The 26,269-nt window shown below is 44.5% G+C and overlaps 2 protein-coding genes across 4 annotated transcripts in view; both read left to right on the forward strand.

Moving 5' to 3' along the window:
- The window catches only part of IL17RE (interleukin 17 receptor E), a 48,326-nt gene that overhangs the window by 17,954 nt on the left and 4,103 nt on the right, over window positions 1-26,269 (forward strand). The window contains exons 4-15 of one of the 3 annotated variants that reach the window (XM_043588069.1): window positions 19,471-19,642; window positions 19,986-20,001; window positions 20,572-20,694; window positions 21,327-21,424; window positions 21,672-21,831; window positions 21,926-22,065; window positions 22,934-23,002; window positions 23,902-23,968; window positions 25,201-25,376; window positions 25,462-25,509; window positions 25,592-25,637; window positions 25,808-25,956. In XM_043588069.1, the coding sequence (XP_043444004.1) occupies window positions 19,471-19,642; window positions 19,986-20,001; window positions 20,572-20,694; window positions 21,327-21,424; window positions 21,672-21,831; window positions 21,926-22,065; window positions 22,934-23,002; window positions 23,902-23,968; window positions 25,201-25,376; window positions 25,462-25,509; window positions 25,592-25,637; window positions 25,808-25,956 (1,264 nt within the window). The remainder of the gene's footprint in view (window positions 1-19,470; window positions 19,643-19,985; window positions 20,002-20,571; window positions 20,695-21,326; window positions 21,425-21,671; window positions 21,832-21,925; window positions 22,066-22,933; window positions 23,003-23,901; window positions 23,969-25,200; window positions 25,377-25,461; window positions 25,510-25,591; window positions 25,638-25,807; window positions 25,957-26,269) is intronic. The other 2 variants (XM_043588071.1, XM_043588070.1) reach the window with 2 other exon arrangements.
- On the forward strand, window positions 10,908-13,716 carry JAGN1 (jagunal homolog 1). The gene is made up of 2 exons (XM_043588088.1): window positions 10,908-11,149; window positions 12,776-13,716. The coding sequence occupies exons 1-2, from the start codon at window positions 11,061-11,063 to the stop codon at window positions 13,236-13,238; spliced, it is 552 nt and encodes a 183-aa protein (XP_043444023.1). The 5' UTR covers window positions 10,908-11,060; the 3' UTR covers window positions 13,239-13,716.

Below are 26,269 nucleotides of genomic sequence, written 5' to 3' on the forward strand. Positions count from 1 at the left end.
ATGAATAATAGTAGAGGGGTGCCTGGGTGGACACTCAATTGAATGTCCCACTTTGGCTGAGGTCATGATCTCATGGCTCATGAGTTCGAGCCCCGTATCTGGCTCATTGCTGTTAGCACAGAACCTGCTTTGGATCCTCTATCTCCATCTCTCTCTGCCCCTCCCCCGCTTGCACTCTCTCTCTCAAGAATAAATAAACAACAAAATAATAATAATAATAGTAGAGACTAAAGCTAGCTGAAATGTGTAGTGGTTAAGAGTATAAGGTCTTACCCTTGACCCAGCAATCCTACTCTTATATATATTCATTGTATCTCATTCAATCATTATTTTATATATATAAAATAACCACACCCAACTAGCTAGTTTTATTGGAGGAGGGCACATGGAGTTAATAATGTGAAGACAGTTGGGACCTGAGGTTGGAAAGAACACCCTCCCCTCCCTATACATGGCTAAAGCCCCAAATAAAAAATAACCAACTATGGGAGAGCAGCTGAGTCAGCGACTGAGGGCTGGGAAAGGAACATCACGGAACCCGAGGGCAGCAGAAGAGATCATGCACGTGCTGGGAGGGCAACTAACATGAGTACAAGTCTTTGTGTCTTCCACATTGGTCCATATAAATATATATAGAGAAGTTATTCACTTTCCCCTGCTCTCCTCTCTGTTCTGTGCTGCTTGCCACAGACACAACTCCTCTTTCCATATATATATGTATTCAAGAGAAATGAAAACGTATGTCCACACCAAAACTTATACACGAGTGTTCATAGCATTGTTTATAATAGCCAAAAGGTAGAAACAACTCAAATGTTCATGAATTGGTGAATGCATTTTATCAGTAAAAATATAAAACGTAAAAAATATAAAAATGTAGCATATCTGACAAACCATAAGAGACTCTTTTTTTTAATGTTTATTTGTTAAAATTTTTTTTTATGTTTATTTATTTTTGAGAGAGACAGAGACAGAATGCAAGTGGGTTAGGGGCAGAGAGAGAGGGAGACACAGAATCCGAAGCAGGCTGCAGTCTCTGAGCTGTCAGCACAGAGCCTGATGCGGGGCTAAAACCCACGAACCGTGAGGTAAGATCATGACCTGAGCCGGAGTCTGATGCTCAATCCACTGAGCCACCCAGGTGCCCCTAATGTTTATTTGTTTTTGAGAGAGACAGAGTATGAGTGGGGGAGGGGCAGAGAGAGAGAGGGAGACAGAGAATCCAAAGCAGGCTCCAAGCTGTCAGCGCAGAGTCTGACTGGGGGCTGGAACTCACGAACCATGAGATCATGACCTGAGCCAAAGTCAGACACTTAACCAACCAAACCACCCAAGTGCTCCATGAGAGACTCTTAACTATAGAAAACAAACTGAAGGTTGCTGGAGGGGAGGTGGGTGGAGGATGGACTAAATGGGTGATGGGCACAAAGGAGAGCCCTTGTTATGATGAGCGTTGGTGTTATGTTTAAGTGATGAATCACTAGATTCTGCTCCTGAAACCAATATTACACTATATGTTAACTAACTAGAATTTAAATAAAAACTTGAAACAAAACAAAATATGACATATCCATAATGTAATATTATTTGTCAATAAAAAGGATACATGCTACTACATGGATAAACTTTGAAAACATGCAAAGTGAAAGAAGCCAATCACAAAGACCACATACATATTTGCATGATTCCTGTTGTATGAAATGTCCAGAATAGACAAAATTATAAAGACAGAAAATAAATTAGTGGCTGCTTAGAGCTGGGGAGGAAGGGGGATGGGGAATGATTCTAATGGGGAGTAGTGGAGTTTCTTTCAGGAGAGATAAAAGTGTTCTAATCAATTAATCTAATTACCGTCTATTTAAAAAATTTTCTTGGGGCGCCTGGGTGGCGCAGTCGGTTAAGCGTCCGACTTCAGCCAGGTCACGATCTCGCGGTCCGTGAGTTCGAGCCCCGCGTCAGGCTCTGGGCTGATGGCTCGGAGCCTGGAGCCTGCTTCCGATTCTGTGTCTCCCTCTCTCTCTGCCCCTCCCCCGTTCATGCTGTCTCTCTCTGTCTTAAAAATAAATAAACGTTGAAAAAAAAAAATTAAAAAAAAAAAAATTTTCTTGATGTTTATTTATTTTTGAGAGATACAGAGAGCAAGCAGGGGAGGGGCAGAGAGAGAGGGAGACACAGAATCTGAAGCAGGCTCCAGGCTCTGAGCTGTCAGCACAGAGCCTGATGTGGGCCTCGAACTCATGAACCGTGAGGTCATGACCTGAGCCGAAGTCAGATGCTTAACCAACTGAGCTACCCAGGCACCCCTAGTCACTGTCTATTTTAATGATAGTTGCACAAACTTAAAATGTACTAAAAACTATTGACTTGATCACTAGAGTGGGTGAATTGTGTGGTATGTGAATTATATCTCCATAAAGCTGTTTATTTGTTTGTTTGTTGCTACTTTTATAAGTGATTCATAAGACTTTTTAAAAAAAAGAGTTCAGGTGTTCCTGGGTGGCACAGTAGGTTGAGTGACTCTTGCTTTTCGCTCAGGTCATGATCTCAGGGTAGTGGGATCGAGCCCCATGTCTCCACGTAGGGCTCTGTGCTGGGCATGGAGCTGCTTGGGATTCTCTCTCTCCCTTTGTCTCTCCTCTCCCCTTTAAGTTTATAAATAAATAAACTTACAAAATAAAATAAAATAAAAAATTAAATTAAAAAAGTGTTCACATTGTGTATCATCACCCAGAGTTTGTTAAAATTCAGATTGCTAGACCCCATCCCAGAGTTTCCAACTCAGTATGACTGGGGTGGAGCCTAAGAAACTGCACTTCTAACAGATTCCCAGGTGATCTTGAAGGTGTGACTCCTCAGGAACCCCACTCTGAGAACTAGAGGTCTAGTATTAGCTGTGTGATGTAACTCTTCTAGGCTTCAGTTGGATCTGATAAATGGGAATTAAAGATAGCTCCTGGGGTGCCTGGGTGGCTCAGTCAGTTAAGCGACCTACTCTTGATCTGGGCTCAGGTCATGATCTCATGGTTCATGAGTTTGAGCCCCGTGTCAGGCTCCTCACTGACATCATGGAGCCTGCTTGGGATTCTCTCTCTCCCTGTCTCTCTCTCTGCCCCTCCCCTTCTCACACGTATACTCACTCTCTCTCTCAAAATAAATTAGAAAACTTAAACTTAGTGCATCCTTCAGGCTCAATAAATCATTATTATTATCATCATCTAAATCCTTTCCTAGAGGAGCTCCCAGACAGCCATCAGTAATTCATTCGTTCATTTAGCAAATATTTATTAAGCACTTACTATGTGCCAGTCCTCCCAGGAGCTGAGAATGCAGCAGGGAAGAAGATAGTCTTGTCCCATGCTTCAAGGAGGGACATTCCCAGGGTCAAGGGGCACTCAGACCATGTATGAATATGCAAAATAAACAGAAGAATTTCAGATAATGATGTTCAATAAAGTGGTATGATAACAAATGGCTGGCAAGTTACATTGGTCTCTGGGTTTAGGCAAAGCCTCAGAGGAGGTGAACTTCAAGCTAAATCCTACCGCTAAGAACCAATCTGTTTGAAGTCCTGGTGGAACATTCGAGGCAAAGGAAACATCAGTGTAAAGGATTTGCAAAGGGAATGAGCAGGGTGAGGAGACAGGAGCATGGGTCACTAAACTTTAAGGCAGTCCAAGAGTCGGGGTGCCTGGATGGGCTCACTAGGTTAAGCATCTGACTTCAGCTCAGGTCGTGATCTTTCTTTTTTTTAATAATTTATTTATTTTTTAATTTACATCCAAGTTAGTTAGAATATAGTGCAACAATGATTTCAGGAATAGATTCCTTAATTCCCCTTACCCATTTAGCCCATCTCCTCAACTACAACCCCTCCAGCAAACCTCTGTTTGTTCTCTGTATTTAAGAGTCTCTTATGTTTTGTCCCTCTCCCTGTTTTTATATTATTTTTGCTTTCTTCCCTATATTCATCTATTTTGTATCTTAAATTTCAGGTCATGATCTTATGTTTCATGAATTTGAGCCCCACATCAGGCTCACTGCCATCAGCATAGAGTCCACTTGAGATCCTCTGTCTCCCTCTTTCTGTAGCCCTCCCCACCACTATCTCTCTGCACTGCCCTCCACCCTGGCTCAAAAATAAATGTTAAAAAAAAAAAAGACAGTCCAAGAGTCAGAAGAAAAGTACAAACAGTAGTTTGTACTGGGAAATGGATTGGGCCCCTCCTTTGGACATTCATACCTCAAACATTTATTGAATGTCTAACATGTGATTAGTTGTCCCATGGTAGGCCAATGGATGACTCAGAAGCAGTCTGGCCCTGATGAATCCCTGTGTATCATGGAAAGCAGACACAGATAAGAAAAAGATAACCACAGGGGCACCTGGGTGGCTTAGTCAGTTGAGCTTCCGACTTCGGCTCAGGCCATGATCTCATGGTTCACGAGTTCAAGCCCCACATTGGGTTCTGTGCTGACAGCTCAGAGCCTGGAGCCTGCTTCAGATTCTGTCTCTCCCTCTTTCTCTGCCCCTTCCCCGCTCACACTCTGACTCTCTCTCTCCCTCTCTCTCTCAAAAAATGAATAAATGTTAAAAAAAATTTTTTATAGAAAAAGATAGCCACAAGGTAAAGCCCAAGAGCATCTGCCTTAAGGTGGAGGATGGCTCCATGGACCTGATAATTCTTCACAGTGCTCAGGAGAAGAGGATGGTTTGGAGCCCGTTGGCATTTATTTATTCAACAAGCATTTTCTTGAGCATTTATACCAAGCCAGGCACTATGGGCTGCTGGGGACACAGATGACTCAGTTCTTGTCCCTGTCTGGGGAGCTTACATTCCAGTGGGGGAGGCAAATATCTGAGCAGTTCTCAAACTCTGAAGTGCCTAGAAATCATTTGTGATGCCTTGGAGTGGAGAAGGACTGTACCTATGACTCAAAACTGAGAAGTCATTAAAGATTATGCATTCAACTACATTTAAAAAGTATTCTGCATGTTCAACTTGTCATACCTGAGCAGAGTCAAAAGACAAAAAAAGAAAGCTATATCGCAACTAATATAGGCAAGATGCTGATCTCCTCTCTCTCTCTTTCTCTCCTTCCTCGTCTATCTACACATAAACTAAGACCAAAAACACGGTAGAAAAATGGACAAAAGATATGAACGTAGTTTAGGGAAATGAAATACAAATGACCTTTAAACATATGAAAAGACATTTTAATCCCACGTATAGAATTTAAAAAAATAAATAAATAGAAATACAACACAAAAGTACTCAGAGATGCAATTCTTCACTCATCAGACTAGCAAATGTTGGCAAAGCTGTGGGGAAGCAAGGAGTCAGACAGATTAACACATTGTTGGTGAGAATGTAATTGGTCTAACCGCTATGGGAGGCAATATGGTCAGATCTATCAAAATTACAGTCACCATATATTCTTTGACCCAGCAATAACACTTCTGGGATTCCAGACTATAGATCTACTTGCCCATGAATGAAATGTGCATAAAGTTATTAACTGAAGCTGTTTGTAATAGAAAAATATTGGAAATGATACAAAAATCCTACAAGAGAGGCAGGTTAAATAAATTATCTTATATTCATATAATGGAATAACACTAGGAAGCTACAAAAAAAAATAAGTGAGAATGATCTGGGGAAAATCTCCAAGATCTATTGTTTTTTTTTTAATTTGATCTATTTTTTTTTAATTTTTAATGTTTATTTATCTTTGAAAGAGAGAGAGAGAGACAGAGTGCAAGCAGGGGAGGGGCAGAAAGAGAGGGAGACAGAATCTAAGCTGGCTCCAGGCTCTGAGCTGTCAGCACAGAACCCGATGTGAGGCTTGAACTCACTAATCACGAGATCATGACCTGAGCCGAAGTCAGTCACTTAACTGACTGAGCTACCCAGGCGCCTTCCAAGATATATTATTAAGTGAAAATAAAAACCAAGGTCTTTCATAGTGTGTATAATACAGTGCCTCTGTATTTTAAAAAGGGTAAAATAAGAATATGACTTTACATTTGGTTGTATGTGCTTAAACTCTGGAAATACATGCAGTAACTTTAAAATGAACACAAAATGTTTCCTTTGTTGGGTAGAGTCAGGTTGACTGGGTCGAGACCTGGGAAGATGTGGAGCAGAGTTGAGGGTAGGAGTTTTCACTGGTGTACATATTTTAAAAATTGGAGAACTTTGGGGCGCCTGGGTGGCGCAGTCGGTTAAGCATCCGACTTCAGCCAGGTCACGATCTCGCGGTCCAGGAGTTCGAGCCCCGCATCGGGCTCTGGGCTGATGGCTCAGAGCCTGGAGCCTGTTTCTGATTCTGTGTCTCCCTCTCTCTCTGCCCCTCCCCCGTTCATGCTCTGTCTCTCTCTGTCCCAAAAATAAATAAACGTTGGAAAAAAAAATTAAAAAAAATTGGAGAACTTCATTTTGATACAATTTGCTTTCTTTGTAATCTTATATATTTTATTTTGTGCATTTAAAAACTTCATTTTGGGGGCGCCTGGGTGGCTCAGTTGGTTAAACGTTAAACGTCCTACTTCAGCTCAGGTCCTTATCTCACGGAGTTCGAGCTCCGCATCGGGCTCTGTGCTGATGTCTCAGACCCTGGAGCCTGCTTCGGATTCTGTGCCTCCTTCTCTCTCTGCCCCTCCCCCAACTTGTGCTCTGTCTCTCAAAAATAAATAAATGTATAAAAAAAATTTTTTTAACTTCATTCTGAGTAGGGATCCCCAGGCTTCCAAGGAAGACTGCTGCACAAAAGCAGTCACAAATCACTGATCTAAATGATCATGCTTTTCAATCATTGCCCTTCCCTTCTGACCATTTGTATACTTTTTAAGTTTATTTATTTATTTTGAGAGAAAGAGAGAGAGAACCATTGTGTGTATGTGGGGCGGGGGTGGGGTGGGGCGGGCAGAGAGATAGGAGGACAGAGGATCTGAAGCAGGCTCTGTGCTGACAACAGAGAGCCTGATGTGGATCTTGAACCCATGAACCATGAGATCATGACCTGAGCCAAAGTCGGATGCTTAACCAACTAAACCATCCAGGTTTTTGTATTTTAAAATACATTTGTATTTTTAAAATAACAGCTTTATTGAGATATAATTTCCATACCATAAAGTTTTCCCTTTTAATGTGTACAACTCGGGGCACCTGCGTGACTCAGTCAGTGGAGCATCCAACTTTGGCTCAGATCATGATTTCTGCTTTATGAGTTCAAGCCCCACAGCGGGCTTGCTGCTGTCAGCGCACAGCCCGCTTCAGATCCTCTGTCCCCCGCCCCCGCTCCTCCCCCACTTGCACTCTTTCAAAAATAAATATTTTTTAAAAAGGTGTACAATTCAAAGGTTTTTAGTATATTCACAAAGTTGTCCAATGATCATTACTACATAATTCTAGAATATTGTTTATGTTTATTAAGTTTTGAGAGACAGAGTACACACGAGCAGGGAAAGGACAGACAGGGAAACAGAGGATCTGATGTGGGCTCTGTGCTGACAGCAGAGAAACCGATGCAGGGCTCACACCCCTATGATTCTAAAATATTTTTATCACTCTCAAAAAGAAACTGCATACCTATTACAATTACTTCCTGTTTCCTTCTGTTAAGCACTACTTTACTTTTGGTCTTATGGCTTTGCCAATTCTGGATATTTCATATAAATGGGATCATACAATATGAGGTCTTTTATGACTAGCGTTTCACTGAGCATAATATTTTCAAGGTTCACCCATGTAGTAGAATGTATCCTTCTTCGCTGCCAAATAATATTCCATTTATGAACACACTACATTTTTATCCATTCATCAGTTGTTGAACATAGGGTTGTTTCCACTTTTTGACTACTGTTAAGTAATGCTGCTATGAACATTTGTGTGCAAATTTTTGTGTGGATGTATGTTCTCACTTCTCATGGGTATATATCTGGAAATGGAATTGCTAGGCCATACAGTAACTCTATGTTTAATTTTTTGAGGTACTGCCAAACTATTTTTCCAAAGTAGCTGTACCATTTTACATTCCTACTAGCAATATTTGAGGGTTCCAGTTCCTCCACGTTCATTGCAACACTTGCTATTGTCTGTCTTTTTTTAGCCATCTTAGTGGGTGTGAAGTGGTATTTGATAGAGGTTTGGAAATGCATTTCCCTAATGACTAGTGGTGCCAACCATCTTTTCATGTGCTCATTGTGCATAAATTTATTTATATTGTTTGATTTCTAGACCACATAAATGCATTATCTAGTCAACATTTCACATTAAAAATAAAGAATCACAGGCCCAACTCTGCAGAATGATTTATTTGGGTAAGGGGAAGACCCAGAAATACATGTTTTTAATAAGAATCCCAGGTGATTCTATCACAGATGGTCCTAGACCAGGCTTAACAGACACTGCAACATACTGGGCAAGAACCATGGGAACTGATGTGGGAGCAGGTGATTTTTGCTGGAGTAATGAGATAGATTCTAAAGGGTCAGCAGGATTTCCATAGGGCAAGAAAAGACATTCTAGAGAGTATAGGGAGAGGGGACAGATACAGGCATAATTTACCTCATTGTGCTTTACTTTATTGTGCTTAGCTTTACTGAACTTTGCAGATATTGCATTTTTCATAAATTGAAGGTTTGTGGCAACCCTGTGTTGAGCAACTCTATCAGCACCATTTTTCCAGCATCATTTGTTCATTTCATGTCTCTGGATCACATTTTGTTAATTTTCACAATATTTCAAACTTTTTCATTATTATTATATTTGTTATGGTGATCTGTGATCAGTGATCTTTGATGTTACTATTATAATTGCTTGGGTGCACCATGAACCATGCCTATATAAGAAAGAGAACTTCACCGACAAGTGTGTGCGTTGTGACTGCTACACCAATTGGCCATTTCTCTCCCCATCTCCTTCCCTCTCCTCAGGCCTACCTATTTCCTAAGACATAGGAAGATTGAAATTAGACCGATAAATAATCCTACAGTGGCCTCTGAGTGTTCAGGTGAAAGGAAGAATCACAAGTCTCTTACTTTAAATCAAAAGCAAAAAATGATTCACCTTAGTGAGGAAGGCATGTTGAAAGTCAAGGTAAGCTGAAAGCTAGGCCTCTTGCACCAAACAGCCAAATTGTGAATGCAAAGGAAAAGTTCTTGGAGGAAAGTAAAAGTGCTACTCCAGTGAACACACGAATGATAAGAAAGTGAAACAGGCTTATTACTGATATAAAGTTTTAGTAGTCTAGATAAAAGATCAAACCAGCCACAACATTTCCTTAAGCCAAAGCCTAACTGAGAGCAAGGCCCTAATTCTCTTCAATTCTATGAAGGCTAAGACAGGTGTGGAAGCTTCAGAAGAAAAGTGTGAAGCTAGCAGAGGTTGGTTCATGAGGCTTAAGGAATCTCTGTAACATAAAAGTGCAAGGTAAAGCAGCAGGTAGAAGCTGCAGCAAGTTATCCAAAAGATCTAGTTGAGATAATTAATTAAGGTAGTTATGCTAAGCAACAGATTTTCAATGTAGATGAAACAGCTTTCTATTAGATGAAGATGCCATCTAGGACTTTTATAGCTGGAGAGAAGTCAATGCCTGCCATCAAAGCTTCAAAGGACAGGCTGCGTCTCTTGTTAGGGGCTAATGCAGGTGGTGACTTTAAGTTGAAGTCAGTGCTCACTTACCATCCCAAAAGTTGCAGGACCCTTAAAAATTATACTGAATCTATTGACTGTGCTCTATAAATGGAACAACAAATCCTGGATGATAACATGGATGTTTGTAATGTGCTTTACTGAGTATTTTAAGCTGGTTGAGACTGCTGCTCAGAAAAAAAATTCCTTTCAAAATATTACTACTCAGGGCGCCTGGATTGATCAGTTGGTTGGATTTCTGATTCTTGGTTTCAGCTTAGGTCATAGGGATCAAGCCCTATGTCAAGCTCTGTTAGTGAGAGACTGCTTGGGAATCTCTCTCTCCTCCCCCCTCCTCCCCCCCCCCCATGCTCACTCTCTCTCAAAATAAACATTTTTTTCTAAATGTTACTGCTCATTGACAATGCTCATCCAAGAACTCTGCTAGAGATGTATAAGGAGATAAATGTTTTCATGCCTGTTTCATCCATTCTGCAGCCCTTGGATTGAGTGGTCGTTTCAACTTTCAAGTCTTACTATTTAAGAAACACAATTTTCTGGAGCATCTGGGTGGCTCAGCCTGTTAAGCATGCAACTTTGGCACAGGTCATGATGTCATGGTTTGTGAGATGGAGCCCTGCATCTGGCTCTCTGCTGTCAAGACAGAGCCTGCTTTAGATCCTCCCCCTCTCTCTGCCCCTCCCCCGCTCAAAATAAACATTAAAAAAAGACACGATTTTCTTTTTCTTTCATAGCCTTCACATTTTAAAAATTACAATCTAGTTATCTTATAGTATATCCTTAATCTATCATCTCTTCATGATTAGATTCAGATTAAGTATTTTTGCCAGAAAGATCACAGAAGTGACGCTGTGTTCTCAATGTAACAGGATGTCAGTTTGTCTTATTACTGTTCAAGTTAACTTTACTTGGTTAAGGGGTACACCCCAGGTTTTTCCACTATAAAGTTACCATTTTCTCTTTGCAATGATTAAGTAATCCATGTGTCAATGATGTGTGCTTTTGGGACAGTTTCATAACCTTTTTAAAGTATCATTTCCCCATCTGTGAAGTGGAGACATTGCTGTCTTAAATTCATATTAGAGTTTAAAAGGTGAACGTGTTTGATAATCTAGAAGATACGGTGCAGAAAGATGGCAAAAAGATGCCTTCCGTGCCGCTTAACTGCTTCCGCACTCCAAAAGGGCAGAGTCAGGATGGGGCCTGGTCCAGAGAGCGTGCGCGTGCGCGAGGACGTGACCACAGAGTCGGTCCTCCTGAGACAGAGAGGCCGGAAGTTGTCCCCACAGAACCGCGCGGCTGTTAGGGTGGCGAGTGGAGGCTGTGGTAACCGGGTGTTTAGGGTTCTTGGCCCGGTAGTTGCGGCGAGGGTCGGTGTAAGGGGCTCCGGGATTTGGGGCGGGGATAATGGCATCTCGGGCAGGCCCGCGAGCGGCCGGTACCGACGGCAGCGACTTTCAGCACCGGGAGCGCGTCGCCATGCACTACCAGATGAGGTATGAAAGTGAGGTTGGAAGCACGGAGCCCTTCTCTCCAGCCGGAACCCGTAGGGCTTGGGAAGAGACGCCGGCCGGCCTCGGGGTCTTACTTCCACCCCCCATCCCGCCAGTGCGCACCTGCCGAGTCCCCTCCTCGCATGTTGGCCTAGGGCCTGTCCCCAATTTCGGGAAGCCCCACTGCTGCCATAAACGCCACCCCGTGATCTTCCCTTTGCCTTGGGAGGGTCCAGTCCCTACCCTCTAGGCTCCTGAGTCTTCCGACGCTGGCTCCTGTGACCTCGGAAACCCAATTTTTAATTGAACTTCAGTTTCCTTATCTGTGAAAGGAAAAGTAATCTATTTAGGTTTTGGTGAAGAATTTAGTGAGCTAGTAATTCGTGTAGAGAGTCTGTCCAATACATGGTAGCTGTTCTTTTTCGGGCCGTTTTGGGGAATGTGGACCATAGAGTCCACCGTTTACTTGCCTAGAATGAATTTTATGAACATTCCCCTGTAAGGGGTATTTTTACATTCGTTTATTCAACAAATCTTTATTGAGTTTCTACCCATCAGGCATTGTGCTAGGCACTGAGGATACAGTAATAAGCAAAAACAGATATGGTCTTTGTATGCATGTTATACCTTCAATAAAAAAGTTTCTTTTAAAAAAGACAAAATTGGTCCCTGCCTTCATGGAGCACGAAGTCTACAGGTGACTGATTTTTTTACCCCTACCTTTCCACATTTTCTATCATTTTCTATAATGAATACTTTTAAAATTAAAACCTGGAAAAATTGATTTTCTTTCCTTAAATCCATCAAACTCTCCCAGAATGTTTTTCACATCCTTCCAGAGTTTTGAAGAATGACAAGCTTTTTGGACTTTACTTTCATTGTTAATCCTTGGACCCTGCCCAAGAGATATCACAACCCGAACCCGTGTTTTGATGACTGTTCAGAGCAGAAACTGCCCTCAGGGGTGTGAAGAGGACACATTTAGGACCGGAGAGAATTAGAAGAATAAGAGAAATATGTGTGCTTCCTTTGGATATAAAATCTACTCTAGCTGGGGAAATAATGAGCAGCCTGAGTTGATTTCCTCACTGCCAGTATCTCCTTCTTCTAGGCTATATTCCTGTGGTGCAGTCAAAATCATCTCTCTAAATACACAGCTCTGAGTTACTCTTTTGCCTTTTATGTGACTCATAGTCTTTGCAACTTCATATCCTGCTACTCCCCTTCCCACTGCAAAGTATTCCTGCTGCACCACCTGCTTTCCTGGAACACAGTGCTAATGTCTTTTTGCCTGCATGTTATTACCTCTTAATGGTATGTACAGCTCCACCCACCCTTCAGAGCTCAAATATCACTCTCCTCCAGCACCCCTTCTCAGACATCCCATCCTAAGCTGAACTGATTACTCCTTCCTGTGATCTTATATATCTTGCAATATATATTTACTAGACCTCTTCCACTTCATTTTCCTATTATTTTTTCTTTTGTTCCTGTTCCCCAAGCCTCCAGGCAGGGGCTGTATCTTATTCATGTTTGTATCTCAGTGTTCCGTTATAGTTTGCCTGGCGTATAGTTGGTGGTCAGAGAATTTTGAATGAAAGGTACTTCTTCCTCTGCTCTACCCCACAGTGTGACCCTCAAGTATGAAATCAAGAAGCTGATCTACGTGCATCTGGTCATATGGCTGCTGCTGGTTGCCAAGATGAGTGTGGGACACCTGAGGCTATTGTCGCATGACCAGGTGGCCATGCCCTATCAGTGGGAATATCCGTATTTGCTGAGCATTGTGCCCTCTCTCTTGGGCCTCTTCTCCTTCCCTCGAAACAACATTAGCTACCTGGTGCTCTCCATGATCAGCATGGGGCTCTTTTCCATAGCTCCTCTCATTTATGGCAGCATGGAGATGTTCCCTGCTGCACAGCAGCTCTACCGCCATGGAAAGGCTTACCGCTTCCTCTTTGGTTTTTCTGCCGTCTCTGTCATGTACCTGGTGTTGGTGCTGGCAGTCCAAGTGCATGCCTGGCAGTTATACTACAGCAAGAAGCTCCTAGACTCTTGGTTCACCAGCACACAGGAGAAGAAGCGTAAATGAAGCCTGCCTGATGGACTGCTCTGTGGGGTAGAAGCCTGGGCCTCCCATTGAGTGGAGTGAGAAGTAGAGGAGCTGCTCTGAAATCTTTGGTGATTTTGGCAGCTGTGATGTTGGCAGCTAGTGCAAACGCAGTCCACGTTCTGGAAAGCCCCTCCTGTTGCCGTCAGCTAAGGTGGCAAAACTATATTTAACTTATTCCTGGTTGGCTGGAACTGGGTGATCAACAACTGTAGAACAAACTTGTTGAAGTTGAAGCCCTTCTGGGGTTTTCTTTAAGACCGAGCCTCATCCTTGCCTCTTGGTCATTCTCTCCACTTTCATCAATTACCCCTTAGCCACCAAGACTGAAGGAGATAGGGAATAAATCAAATTCTACTTCAATCTATAGGTTGTGGGGCAGGAATCATTTGCGAGGCTCCCCCTGCAGGCTGTGGCATTTTAATGAAAAGAACTTCAATAAAGTTAGAACTGCCTTGTCCACCCTGTGCCTTGTGTTGGGATTTGACAGAGTGTGAAAGGTATGTTGCTTGAGTGGCCTTGGGCCCTAGGAGGTAGGTAGTTTCCTGAGAAACCTGGAAGTAGCCATAGAGAAGTGAAGTGGGCATAGGGAACATAAGTCATAGTAGCAGCCCTGCAACTGATTACCAGAAACTACCATGGGCTGTACATTTAATCTCTCCACCTGTAAAATGGTCCAGTCTCATTTATCCTCCTTGGGTTATGGGTTCTTTTGGTTGGATATTCATGTTTATCATTCACTGTTAACAGATCGTCAGTTATGTGTCTAATAATATATTATGGCATCCAAAAGATTTTTAAAGTATCCCTGCATGTAAGGGAGCTTGCAATCTGGGTGAAGCATGATATACATGTGAAACAACTAATGAGCACGGGATCTGATGGCATGGAACAGATAAGTTAAAAATGGAAATGAGAAAGAGACCTGTGAACTAAAGGCTCTTTTCACACCTAAAAGTCTGACATACAGTAAATATTTATTGCAGGAAAGATGTGTGTCCCTTTGTTCTTGTCCACTTGACTTTATTATCATCTCTGGATGATGTTCAGGTCTCTAATGGCAGATCTCTGCCCTCTCCAGAGTTCTAGTCATCTTTTTAACTCATTCTTTTATTCCATAAATATTAGGTATACACTCTCTCACTCTTAGATACTGGTAGTACTTCTGCAAAAGCTTTTTCTCTACATGTTCTGATTGTCGTCTCAAACTCAGTGTGTACCAAACTTAGCTCCTTGTCTTCCACCTCATACCCACACCTCTTCCTGCATCCCTGTGGTGCAAGTGAGTACACCAAGAGCACAGCTCTAGATTATCATCAAGTCTACAATGTGCCATTATTTTTTGAACAATCAAAATACTTCCATCTCTTGACATTCCCAAGATGTGATTCCAGTGTACCAGTCTTGCATTATCTCCCAATACTCTCACGCAGTCTTTCTAGGTCAGTACAACCTCATGAGTCCTCATATTGCTTTCATGTTTTCCCAGTTTGCTTAAATATGTCCCCTTTATACCTTCCTATGCCTTTATTGCGTATCCTTCAAGATTCAGTTTATAGGGTAATTCTGGAGCCTTCTGGTTGCTTCAATTTGAGGAGTAAAGAGTTCTTTCTTTGAATCCACATGGCATTTTTATTTTACCTCTTATTGACAGAATTACTTGTTTACATGTCTTTTCCTCACCCCTTGCTCAGTACCTGACACATAGTGTGTACTCTGTTGAATGAAGTAACTTGACCTACTGTAGAGTGAAGTCAGGATGTATTGCATAGAGGAAAAAATTAGACTGTGGCAGGAGTAGAATTTGGAAGGAAAGCAGATGGAAATGTGTGGGTAATGGAATTATGTGCATCAGGCACAAATTGCTTATTTTCAAAGAATTGGGATGCAAATAAAAACTTTTAAGTGAAAACTTTCAAAAATAAATAATGTTAAAATTTTCTCTGATTATTGGAATGATATTTTATAGTCTTAGAGTGCTTTTGAAGACCTATTATGGAAATGGCTGTGAATGGGGGAAAAAGCCATTTGGTTTATTTTTGTTTTCTGCTTGTTGGGTTATTGGGAATCTGCTTTTCCAGTCATTTTTTTTTTTTCCTGCCTCAAGGTTGTAGCATTCCCCAAAGCAAACAAGATCCCCTTTGAAAGAGATCTTGAGTTAATGGGAACAACACTATATTGGATGGTGGAAGATGGGTTCAAGTACCAGCACACCTAGTCCTATGGCTAGGATCAACACTGCATATTTCACAGGATTGTTTTGAAGACAAATGAAGTATTATGAAGATGTTTTGTGAACTATGTAACAGTATATAAATGTAAGGAATGGTAATTCCCTAATGTTTGCACATCTAGAATATAGGCGTTGGAGGGACCCTTAGAGAGCATCTGGTCCATGAGAAAGGCAGTGTGGTGTAGTGGAGTGAACAGTTTCTGATATTAGATTGACTTAGGTTGGAATTCTACCTTTTGCCTTGAGCAAGATACTTGAGTCTGTGATTTTGATCTGACACGTGGGAATCATAGTAGCTACCGGGATTGTGAGGATTAAATAAAATACATAGCAGGTGCTTAATAAATATCCAGATCCCTTTCCTTGAAGAGCATTGTTAACTTCCCTTTCTCACACTGGGGGTCCCTACCTCTCTGTTAGGCATAATTTCTTGCCTTGGAATTCTAGAGGTTGATCCCTTCTGGAACAGCAGAAATGAGGAAGGGACACTTGTCCACTCTTGGTTTACATTTGTCTAATGGGTTGGCCCCTCTTGTCCAAGGTGTCCTAACGGTAGTAGGCACAGTTGCCCCAACAGACTTTAAGAATCAGCCATTACAGAAAGAGCCTGGAGGTGCTGCTGCATGGTCTGACCAGAGTCCATATAAGAGTAAGGCTCAAGAAAAACAGCTGTCCACGGCCCCCACAGTGTACTCTGTCTCTGAGCATGTTCATGGGCCTGCCAAGACTTCCTCAGCTGCTGGCTTGGTCCCCAAGTAAAGGTTATTAGAGCATGAAGTCTGGGGTCCGCTCCTTCAGACACAAACCACAGATTAGGCAGGCTCAGCCATCTTGCAAGAGGACAGGGCCTCTGTGCTACAGTTGGCTTTTACTCTAGTTGGCTACCTCTTATTTCCAGCCAGTTACTCCTGTGTTGACACTTGCCAAACAATCTCTGCTCATCTGGAAGTCTGACCACTAATTCACTGTCATAAGACCTGTTCTTTCCAAATCCTTCCTTCACATTGTTAACCCTACTAACTACATCACATTGCTAAATCTAGTATTTCCATGGACCGTAGGGCCCGGAAACCCTCTGACTTCCCACAGATCTCCCCAAGCAGTGTGTTCTGGCAGAAAGAGCCAGAAAGATAGGGTGGTGAGTCCCAGCTCTCCATTTTTGTATTTGGGCAAATTACGTAATCTTCCTAGTGTTTTCCAGTTGGTAAAATGGTTTAATAAGACTGACCTCAAGGCTTGTAGTACTCATAAAATGAGATATGGCCCAGAGCCTGATAGTAAGAGTTTAGCAAATCTTGAACTGATTCCCTACTCTTTCCCAGGATGTGTTGGAACTCACCTTCTGGGCTTTTTACTTTAAATCATTTTTGGAACAGACTCTTCAGTCAATAGGCAAACTAGCAGACAATAAATAAAACACACCTTCTTTTCTCTCTTCTATCTTTCTTACTCATCTTTATTCTTTTTCCTTTTCTAGGTGCTTGTGTTCTTCCCTTTCTATTCTTTTTTTTCCTTTTTATGTGTGAATGTGGGTCCTTTTTGTTTCTTTTCTGCTTCTCCTACCATACTTCAGCCAGGGTCAGGGAGAAATTAAGGAAATATTTTCACTGTGACAGAGCAGAAGATATAAGAGGTTAAGAAAGAAAAGTATTCTAGAATAGAACCAAGTCTCTTACTTTATGCCCTTAGCGTTGGAAATTGCATTAGTTATGTAGATCTAAACCACTTTGGTTTCGGTAAAAATTGAGGGGGAAAACTACTTAACCTATCCTTAGTATGGCCAGACCACATTTTTCTTCCTTCATATCTTAACTAATCGGATTTTTAAATTTATTTTTGTTTAAATATTATTTTGTTGTTTATTTTTGAAAGGGCGCAAGTGGGGGAGGGGCAGAGAGAGAGGGAGACAGAATCTGAAGCAAGCTCCAGGCTCCGAGATGTCAGCACAGAGCCCAACAAGGGACTCAAATTCTTGAACTGTGAGATCATGACCTGAGCCGAAGTTGGATGCTTAACCGACTGAGCCACCCAGGTGCCCCTTAACTAATCTGTTTTTGCAGTGATGGGCTCCAAGGCCAAAAAACAGATCCTTGCCATGCAAACTCTTTTAGGTTCCCAGGAGCAGAGGGAGATAAGGCAGTGGGAAGAAAGACTACAGGATGGTAGAAAATGAGATGAACTGTGGGAGGGTGGCAGAATTGGAGCTCCCTGGGCTAGAATGACCTTGACAAAATCACTCTTCTTTCTGTTACCTTTTTATGAAGTGTTCTCTCTCTCTCTCTTTTTAATTCTTTTTAGTGTTTATTTATTTTTGAGAGAGAGAGAGACAGAGTGTGACCAGGGGAGGGACAGAGAGAGAGGGAGACACAGAATCGGAAACAGGCTCCAGGCGCTGAGCTGTCAGCACAGAGCCCGACGCAGGGCTTGAACCCACAAACTGCGAGATCATGACCTGAGCCGAAGTCGGGCGCTTAACCAACTGAGCCACCCAGGTGCCCCGAAATGTTCTCTTTTTATGAAATGAAAAGAATAATTCTCACTTACCTCTCTCATGAAGTGATTAGGAGGATCAAATATGAAAGTGCTTGTAAAATGTGAAACAGATAAATGCTACTTAAATGTATCATTTATATTTATTCAACTACAAAACACCTATTTCTCTTTTTCTTTAAGTTTATTCATTTTTGAGAGAGAGAGAGAGAGAGAGAGGAAAAAAAAAAAAAAAAAACGGGAGGGACAGAGAGAAAGGGAAAGAGAGAATCCCAAGCAGGCTCTGCACTCAAAGTGGGCTGGAACACAGGGCTGTGGACACAGGGCTGGAACTCACAAAGGCGAGACTATGACCTGAGCCAAAATCAAGAGTAAACTGACTGAGCTACCCAGGAACGCCCAAAGCACGTATTTCTTGACATCCACTGCTATGCATTGGAGAACTTAACTAATAGGAAAGGGTCCTTATCTTCTGAGGAACTCAAAAGTTAGAGGGTATTTTTAGGATAATGAGTACAATGGGTCTTCAGACTGTGGACCTGAAGACTTAGAATTGGCCTAAAGAAGGTTATAGTCAGGCTACAATCTCAAAATGACTTAACCCTGTAGGTGTGCCCCAAACTTGCTTTCTATGTGTGTCACCAAAATGAGGACTAAAGCAGTTCAAATGCTCCATGAGCAGGAGGAAGCTGTGGGATGATAGGGAGGGTCCCCACAAAGCCTGGAGCCTCGTCAGCATCAGAAACCACAGAAAACCAGGTCAGTGCGTGGGGCCTGCTCCCTCAGCTCCAGGGCTCAGCTATGAGTTCTGGGGCTTCCTGAACAGACAGTACTGATTAGAGGATCCTTGAAGCTGGAGGTCCCTTTGGCTTGGAGCCCTTTGCCCAGAAGAGCTGGGTGGAGAGAGGAAGCTAGTCTATAGTCCTGAGGGTCACCCAGGTAGGGAGCAGGAGGAGTATGGGAGCATGTGCGATTTATATGCATCCTGTAATGACTTTTTGTTGTTCTGTTCAACTCTAAGTGGTGCCTTCGTCACCATTGTCTCCAGGCCCCATTGCAGAACAGTGCTTAATAGCTCTATTGATTCTCTAAGTGAGGGGATGTAGCATGTCTCCAAGGAAGCTCCCAAGTCCAAGAGCGGTAGTGGGCGGGTGTTGCGGCAGTAGGAGGGGTTAAGAAATAGGTACAGCCCTCCATCCTCCTAACCCTGTGCTGGCCTCTTTCCTGTTATTTCTCTGCCAGAGCAGGAGCCCCTTGCCCTCCAGGTGGGGGCAGTAGGATTTGGGACAGGGGGCGGGGGGGTGGGGGGGGTGGCGAGAGCAAGCGTCCCTCCGGCCCTCCGCTAGGGGAAGGAATGTGGCCTGGCTGGCTGGTTAGGATCTAGGATCGAGGAGGAGCTTTGGGGCAGGGCGGGGCAGTGGCAGGCTGAGGCGAGGGCTCCTGCTCCCTGAACTCTCTGCTACTGAACAGCAAGTCCCTGCCATCCTTCAGGCTGTGCAGCCATGTTCTGGGGGCTCTGACCCCACGGAAGTCCATGGGGAGCCCCAGACTGGCAGCCCTGCTCCTGCCTCTCCTGCTGCTCATTGGCCTCTCTCCCTCCTCTGGGATTGGCTGCCCCTCTCTTCTGCACTGGAGCACCCACTGTCTGCTGGCCTCCCACATGGTAAGATACCCCCACTGCCCAGTGGGGACAGCTGCCTGCCACAGGCTGGTAAAGGTCCCCACTCTTCGGCCTGTCCTCTTCTGCCTCCCAAGTCCCTGTGCCCTGGTGACAGCCCCAGTGTGTCATTTATATGGTCTCAAAGGGGTAGCCAAGGTTCTGGTGTGCTGAGGGCCTGGGCAGGGTTGAGCTAGAAAGAAAAGAGCTAGAGTGGATGGGCTATTAGCTTATGGACCTTAGAATTAGGTGATTTGAACCAAAGACCTCAGGGAGAATGCCCCCCATGGGAATCTCTACTAATAATTCTTCTCTCTTTTCTTACCCTTACTGGGCCCTGTGCCTTCAGGAAGACGCACTCACTGGTGAGTCTCATTCCCTGCCCTGATTCTCTTCTTTGTCCCTTTTGTTCCAGATCCCTAATGAGCTAGTCATTTTTGTTCCCAAATTGGGAAGTAGCATAACAAGGAAAACACGGGGTTTAGAATCCAGACAAGCCTGGATTTGCATTACAGTTCCACCACATACTCCACATGTGGCTGCAAGCAGTGCCCTTAGTCCCTCTGACTCTCCATTTCTGAGGGGTAGAGCAGTGTGGTAGAAATGATGGTACCATGAAAACTGTTGCCCCTGGGCTGAGGGGAGGATTAAATGAGAGACAGAAGATAATCTCTCTCCCTTAACTGATCCCTCATTCCTGTCGGAGATACAACACTCCTTCATATCTTATGGTACATTCTGGTTTACAAATCATTTTCCCACATATTATCTTACTTGATCTTGACAACAGTCCTACTTTATGAATGAGGAAGCTGAGGCTTAGAGAGATCCGTCACTTGCTCAAAGCCACACATCTCAGTCTCAAGTGCAACTTGTCTGAGGCAAGAGGGACCTTCTTGGACCCTATCATTTGATTTTCTTATCATCCCTCCCAGGAGGGTCTGCTCATATTCCTTGCCATACCCAGTTGGCCCTTCCTGTGTCTCTAAAGTCCTGGTGTGCTCAGCTCTGGCTCCCCGCCTGCTATTTGCACCTGCATCTGATGTCAAATCCTTCAGGTATGAGAAATAGCCCTTTGGGCCCTTCTCAGTGGAGATGGGAATTAGGAGCATTGGCGGGGGGCGGGGGGCGGGGGGCGGCAGGCTGAGGAAAGTGGGACTTATCATCCTAGAACAGATGTCTGTCCTATTGTCAACCTCAACAGAGACAGGTCATCCTAAAATAGCATAGCATGACTGATATTCATGGGTTCACTTTTATCATTTTGTGAAGGTGTTTCTCCTTTCCACTGGTACCAATTCTTGGCATTAAAATGTTTCAGTTCTGTGAGTTTCCTATTACTACCTTCTATTCACAAAGTAAGATCTTTCTTAATTCAAGTCTGTATTTTAATTGCCTAGCTTAGTGCCTGGCACATACTAAATGCCCAGACACTGTTTAACAATTGGCAGTTTCTAATTTTTCACTGCTGTAAATAATGCTACAGTGGACATATTTGCATATATATAGCTTTTTCTCTACCTAAGGAATTAATCCTTTTTTGACTATATCATAATTTTTAGGACTAAAGAAGCTTGATATCATTACCCTCCATGATCTCAAATGACTTCCTGCCTAACATCAGGCCACACTTCCAGGTAGGGGAGGGGCAGTGAAGGGCTGGATAGTCAATGTGTCCTTTCCTGCGCAGACCTCCAGGGGGGCTGGATCCACTTCCTGGTGCAGAAATACAAAAAGTCATACAAGTTCCGGTTCTGTAGGAGACACAAGATGCCAGCATCTGCTCAGGTACTCCCCCTGCCAGTTCCAGCCCTGCCTTATACCCCACAGCCCTTTCCTTTCTGGCCTTTCATTTTGTTCTCTAGCCACATGAGAGATAGAGAACATGGTGATGAAGTAGACTATTCTGTCTGTTACACAGTTAGGGAAACTGAGGTCTAAAGGTTGAGCAACTTGCCTGTGGTACCCCAGGTTCCAGAAGCAGTAATAGAAGCTCGATTCCTGGCCTAAGGCCAACCCTGTTCTCTGCCTACAGAGGAAGCTGCTGAATAGCTGTTGCCTGTCTGAGAAGGGTCATCACATTGCTGTCCCCTTCCCAGACATCTCTCACAAGGGATCACGCTCTAAAAGGACCCAACCTTCATATGCAAAGGCAATGGAAGGTCTCCCCAGACCCAGCTCACAAAGGCATGGAGGTAGGCATGGGGTATGACCAGAGATGGGTGCAGCCAAGTAATGGTGACTGCACTAAGGCCAAGAGACAAGACCACCAGTTCTGCTTCTCCCCAGGGCCCGAGTTCTCCTTTGAATTGTTGCCTGAGGCACGGGCTATTCGAGTTACCATTCCCCCGGGACCCGAGGTCAGCGTGCGTCTTTGTCACCAGTGGGCACTAGAATGCGAGGAGCTGAGCAGTCCCTTCGAGGCCCAGGTTTGGAGTGTTGTCTCCCTTTGAAAAACCAGATCACACAGCACTGCAGCAAAAAGGACCTCTCTGTTGTATACTTGGGGAGACTGAGGCCCAGAGAGGGACAGTAATTGTTTATGACCTTACTACATTTCTGAAGTGCCTAGCATTAAGCCTTCTTTGGATTAGACAGAAAATGCAGAAGGGAAAGGGCAGACAGAGACACCTGGAGCAGCCATGAACGCCTAGCAGAGAAATGAATATGGCATTTATCCCCAGTGAGAAGACCGTTAATGAGATTCAGGTTGCACTAAGAAGGCTTTTCAACACCCCCCCCCCCCCCCCCGCCAGGAAGTGGTCACATCTGTCTTGGTACCCTTCCATCTCCTTCCTTTTGTTGCTGCGCCTCAGAGAATGAGTTGTTCCCCATTCACTCAACCTGGGCCCTGATACCCCACTTGAACCTCCAGTTGTTGTGGATGCCCTTGTATGCACTTGGTATCATTTGCAGGGAATGAGGCTATACCTCTGATTCCCTCAGCTCTCTTCATTTATAAAAACAAAGATCATTTTAGATGCTGGCATTTAATTAATCGAGTTAATGCTTCTAGCACCTACCTGGCATAGAGTAGGGTCTCCAGAAATGTATAATCCTTTCCCTATTTCCTCCCTTTCCCCACTCCATATATTGAGATACCCAGAGCAAATAGACTACAGAGCAGGGACCTCCCTCCTCCCTGGGAGGAAGTTTCTTGGTGAAAGAAATAACTCTCCTATAAAGAGGGAAAATGGGGGGTGTTGGCCAAGGTCCCAGCTTCCTGCTGCCCTTGTCCAGGGTGCCTAAACTCTTTTGGCAGGCACCTCTTCACTCCTTTTGCTGCTTTGTCAACAGAAAATTGTGCCTGGGGGCCATGCTGTAGACCTGCCTTATGAATTCTTTCTGCCGTGTCTGTGCATAGAGGTGAGCAGAGGAAAATGTATGGGTTGTCCATGGCTCCAATCCTAGGACTCCTAGAGGCACAGTTGGTCAAGCATATCTCCAATAAGTCAGGCCTTAAAAAGACTGGGTATTGATGAGATGCTTGGGAAGACTGCTACCAACTTGACTGTGAGCCACACACTGGGTCAGAGATGGAAGTGTCCTGCTGAACATGGGACATTTTGGGGGGTGATTACAACTTAGTCCTACCCAAACCCAGCTTTCCCTGGTTCAGACTGGCCTCATCCCACAGAGACAGAATACACAGTTGCCTTCGCTGTGTGTTCTGAAGAGTCACAGTGGAGGCACATGTGGCCACTGCAAGGTTTCATGTGGCTCCAAAAGTCTTGTCCCCATAAGCTCTCCATAGCAGCTCTCCAATCCTTATGAAGCTGAGGTGCCTGGCGTTAAGATTTATTTGAACTAAACAGAAAATTCAGGGGACCTTGTTAACCAGGAGGAGACAAAAGGGAAGGTTCAGGCAGATACCTGAGGCAGAAAGCAACAGCCAGGGTGTTTGGGCAGTCCAGGGGAAGGGGTCCACACAGCGCACCGGACACCTTGGGAATCACTGAGGGCAGAAGCCAGGGAAGCCAAAAGTGGAGGAACATGGACCTCTCCTCTTTCTGGGGAGGATAGGTTCTGCCTCCAGGGAGAAGAGGACTCAACCCCAGCCCCATACTTACTGGTCTTGCTCCTGTACTCTGGTCACACACCACTTACCCTTGCCCATACGCTGCCCTGCTTCCCCTCATCCATGCTCTGCCAGCTCAGGCAGCTTGCATCAGGGAAGGGTCAAGCCAGAATGAGTTTCAGATATGAGTGATACAGGAAAAGCCATTCCTATGACCTTCCCTGACTGCTCTCCCCTGTCCCCGCAGGCATCCTACCTGCAAGAGGACACTGTGAGGTGCAAAAAATGCCCCTTCCAGAACTGGCCTGAAGCCTGTAAGTGCTGTACATATGCACTCTTGTGTATTCACAGCCTCTCTCTCTCTCTTACACACACACACACACACACACACACACACACACACACACACACACTTTGTACCTATGCTGTGGAGGAAGCCCCAGAAGCCATGCAGGCACTTTCCATGGAGTTGGTGGGGGAAAAGGGCTATCACATCTACCAATCAGCCTGCCAATATATCAGTATTGAACATTGTACTAGGCACTGTGAGAGGTTCAGAAATATGAGACCCAGCAGGTGGTGTCCTAAGAGGATGGACCAGAAATCTTGGGGTCACATCCCACTTATTCTCTGAGTCTCAGTTTCTTCGTCAGTAAAGTAGTGATACCTTCCCTGCCTTACTTTCCAACTGTTGAGGAAATGAATCTTGAATTCAATATTTATGTGAAAGTGGTTGGTGATGTCTAAAATGCTGTATATATGTTATTATCCCCAAATTAAAGAGACAGGACCCTGAAACATAATAAATGAGAAGCACAAAGCAGCCTACAGTCCAAGCCATTGTTATAATTAAGGATTAGGCTGTAGATCATGAACTCAGGAAAGGGAGAATCCCATGCAGGCTGTCTGAGCAGAGAAGGTCTCTTATAGAAGATGACACCCGAGATGGGCTCAGAAAATGGGAAGGATTTTATTTTTTTTAATGTTTATTTATTTTTAATAGAGAAAGAGAGAACAAGTGGGGGAGGTGCAAAGAGAGAGGGAGACAGAGGATTCGAAGCAGTCTCCATGCTGACAGCAGAGAGCTGAATGTAGGGCTTGAACTCACAAACCATGAGACCACAACTGAGCCAAAGTTGGATGCTCAACCAACTGATGCTCACCCAAGCAGGATCCCCATGGGCAGGATGTCAAAAGGAAATCTGTGGGCAGGATTTCAAAAGGAGAATAGGGAGGGGAACATTCCTGGTTCTAAGAGGAACCTAAGCAAAAATATATGGATTTTGAGTTTGGGTAGCAGCAGGGAGCTGGCCAGAATGGAGGCACAGGAAGGAGAGGAGACAGTTTAAGTAGAAAAGGTCATAAAAGGTCTGGAGAAGGCGTGCTCATTTATTTGGTACCTAGACATTCCAGCAACTCTGCTGGCTGTCTTCAAAAAGTCATCCCCTGATGCTCTGGGGATTGGGGTGCAAAGCGAGGCTGAGGCTGAAGCAGGGCCTAGGCCTCCCCAGGCCTCACTCTCTGCCCCTGCCTGCCGCCTACCCAGATGGCTCGGACTTCTGGAAGTCAGTGCACTTTACTGACTACAGCCAGCACAGTCAGATGGTCATGGCTCTAACACTCCGCTGCCCACTGAAGCTGGAGGCCTCCCTCTGCCAGAGGCAGGGCTGGCACACCCTCTGTGAAGACCTCCCCAATGCCACGGCTCGAGAGTCACAGGGGGTGAGACAGGCCTGCCCAGGACTTGAGTGGGCAGGGCTGGGGCCCAGGGCTCTGCTCCCTGACTAACTCCCTTCTCCTACCACAGTGGTATGTTTTGGAGGGAGTAGACTTGCACCCCCAGCTCTGCTTCAAGGTACAAGCATGGGTGACAGGGGATGGGGAAGGGTATGGGTGGTGCCTAGAGCTTGCTGACTTGCCATTCTTGGATTTCTCAGTTCTCTTTTGGAAATAGCAGCCACGTTGAATGCCCCCGCGGGACTGGTGAGCCAATAAATGACCCTTTTGGGACCCCCTTCCACCGCTTAACCCTTACCCAACTGTGACCAAGCCAGACTCTAGCCCTGCCCTGACTTCTCTATCAACCACAACCCAGCTCCTACCACTTCCTACAAACAGAATGTCTTGTATTATGCTCTTTCCCACCCTGGCAGCCCCATCCTGGAATGTGAGCATGGATACCCAGGCCCAGCAGCTGGTCCTTCACTTCTCCTCGAGAATGCACGCCACCTTCAGTGCTGCCTGGAGCCATCCAGGCTTGGGGCAGGACAGCTTGGTGCCCCCTGTGTATAGCATTAGCCAGGTATGGCCTAGTAGCCAGGGTTTGTCCCCCACCCCCACCCAAGGTCGTGTTGCTAGGAGCACAGCAGGTGGAGGCAAGCAAATCTCTGACTTACATCATGTGATTATTTGTTTACTTGATCAGCCTTTGTTGGCTGGTTTCTCTGCCAGTCAGCAGGGTCTTTAATGGGGCAGTGTCTAATCCATTTAGTTTCTGAACTTCCAGGGAATAAACAGAGGCAAGAGGCTGACCCTCTTACAACCAGCTGTCTTCTGACCCGGTCAATCTGCTGCCACATTTTATACCAATGCCCTCTCTGGAAACCCCTGTCCTC

This window comes from Prionailurus bengalensis, chromosome A2 (assembly GCF_016509475.1).
Source record: "Prionailurus bengalensis isolate Pbe53 chromosome A2, Fcat_Pben_1.1_paternal_pri, whole genome shotgun sequence".
NCBI lineage: Eukaryota > Metazoa > Chordata > Mammalia > Carnivora > Felidae > Prionailurus > Prionailurus bengalensis.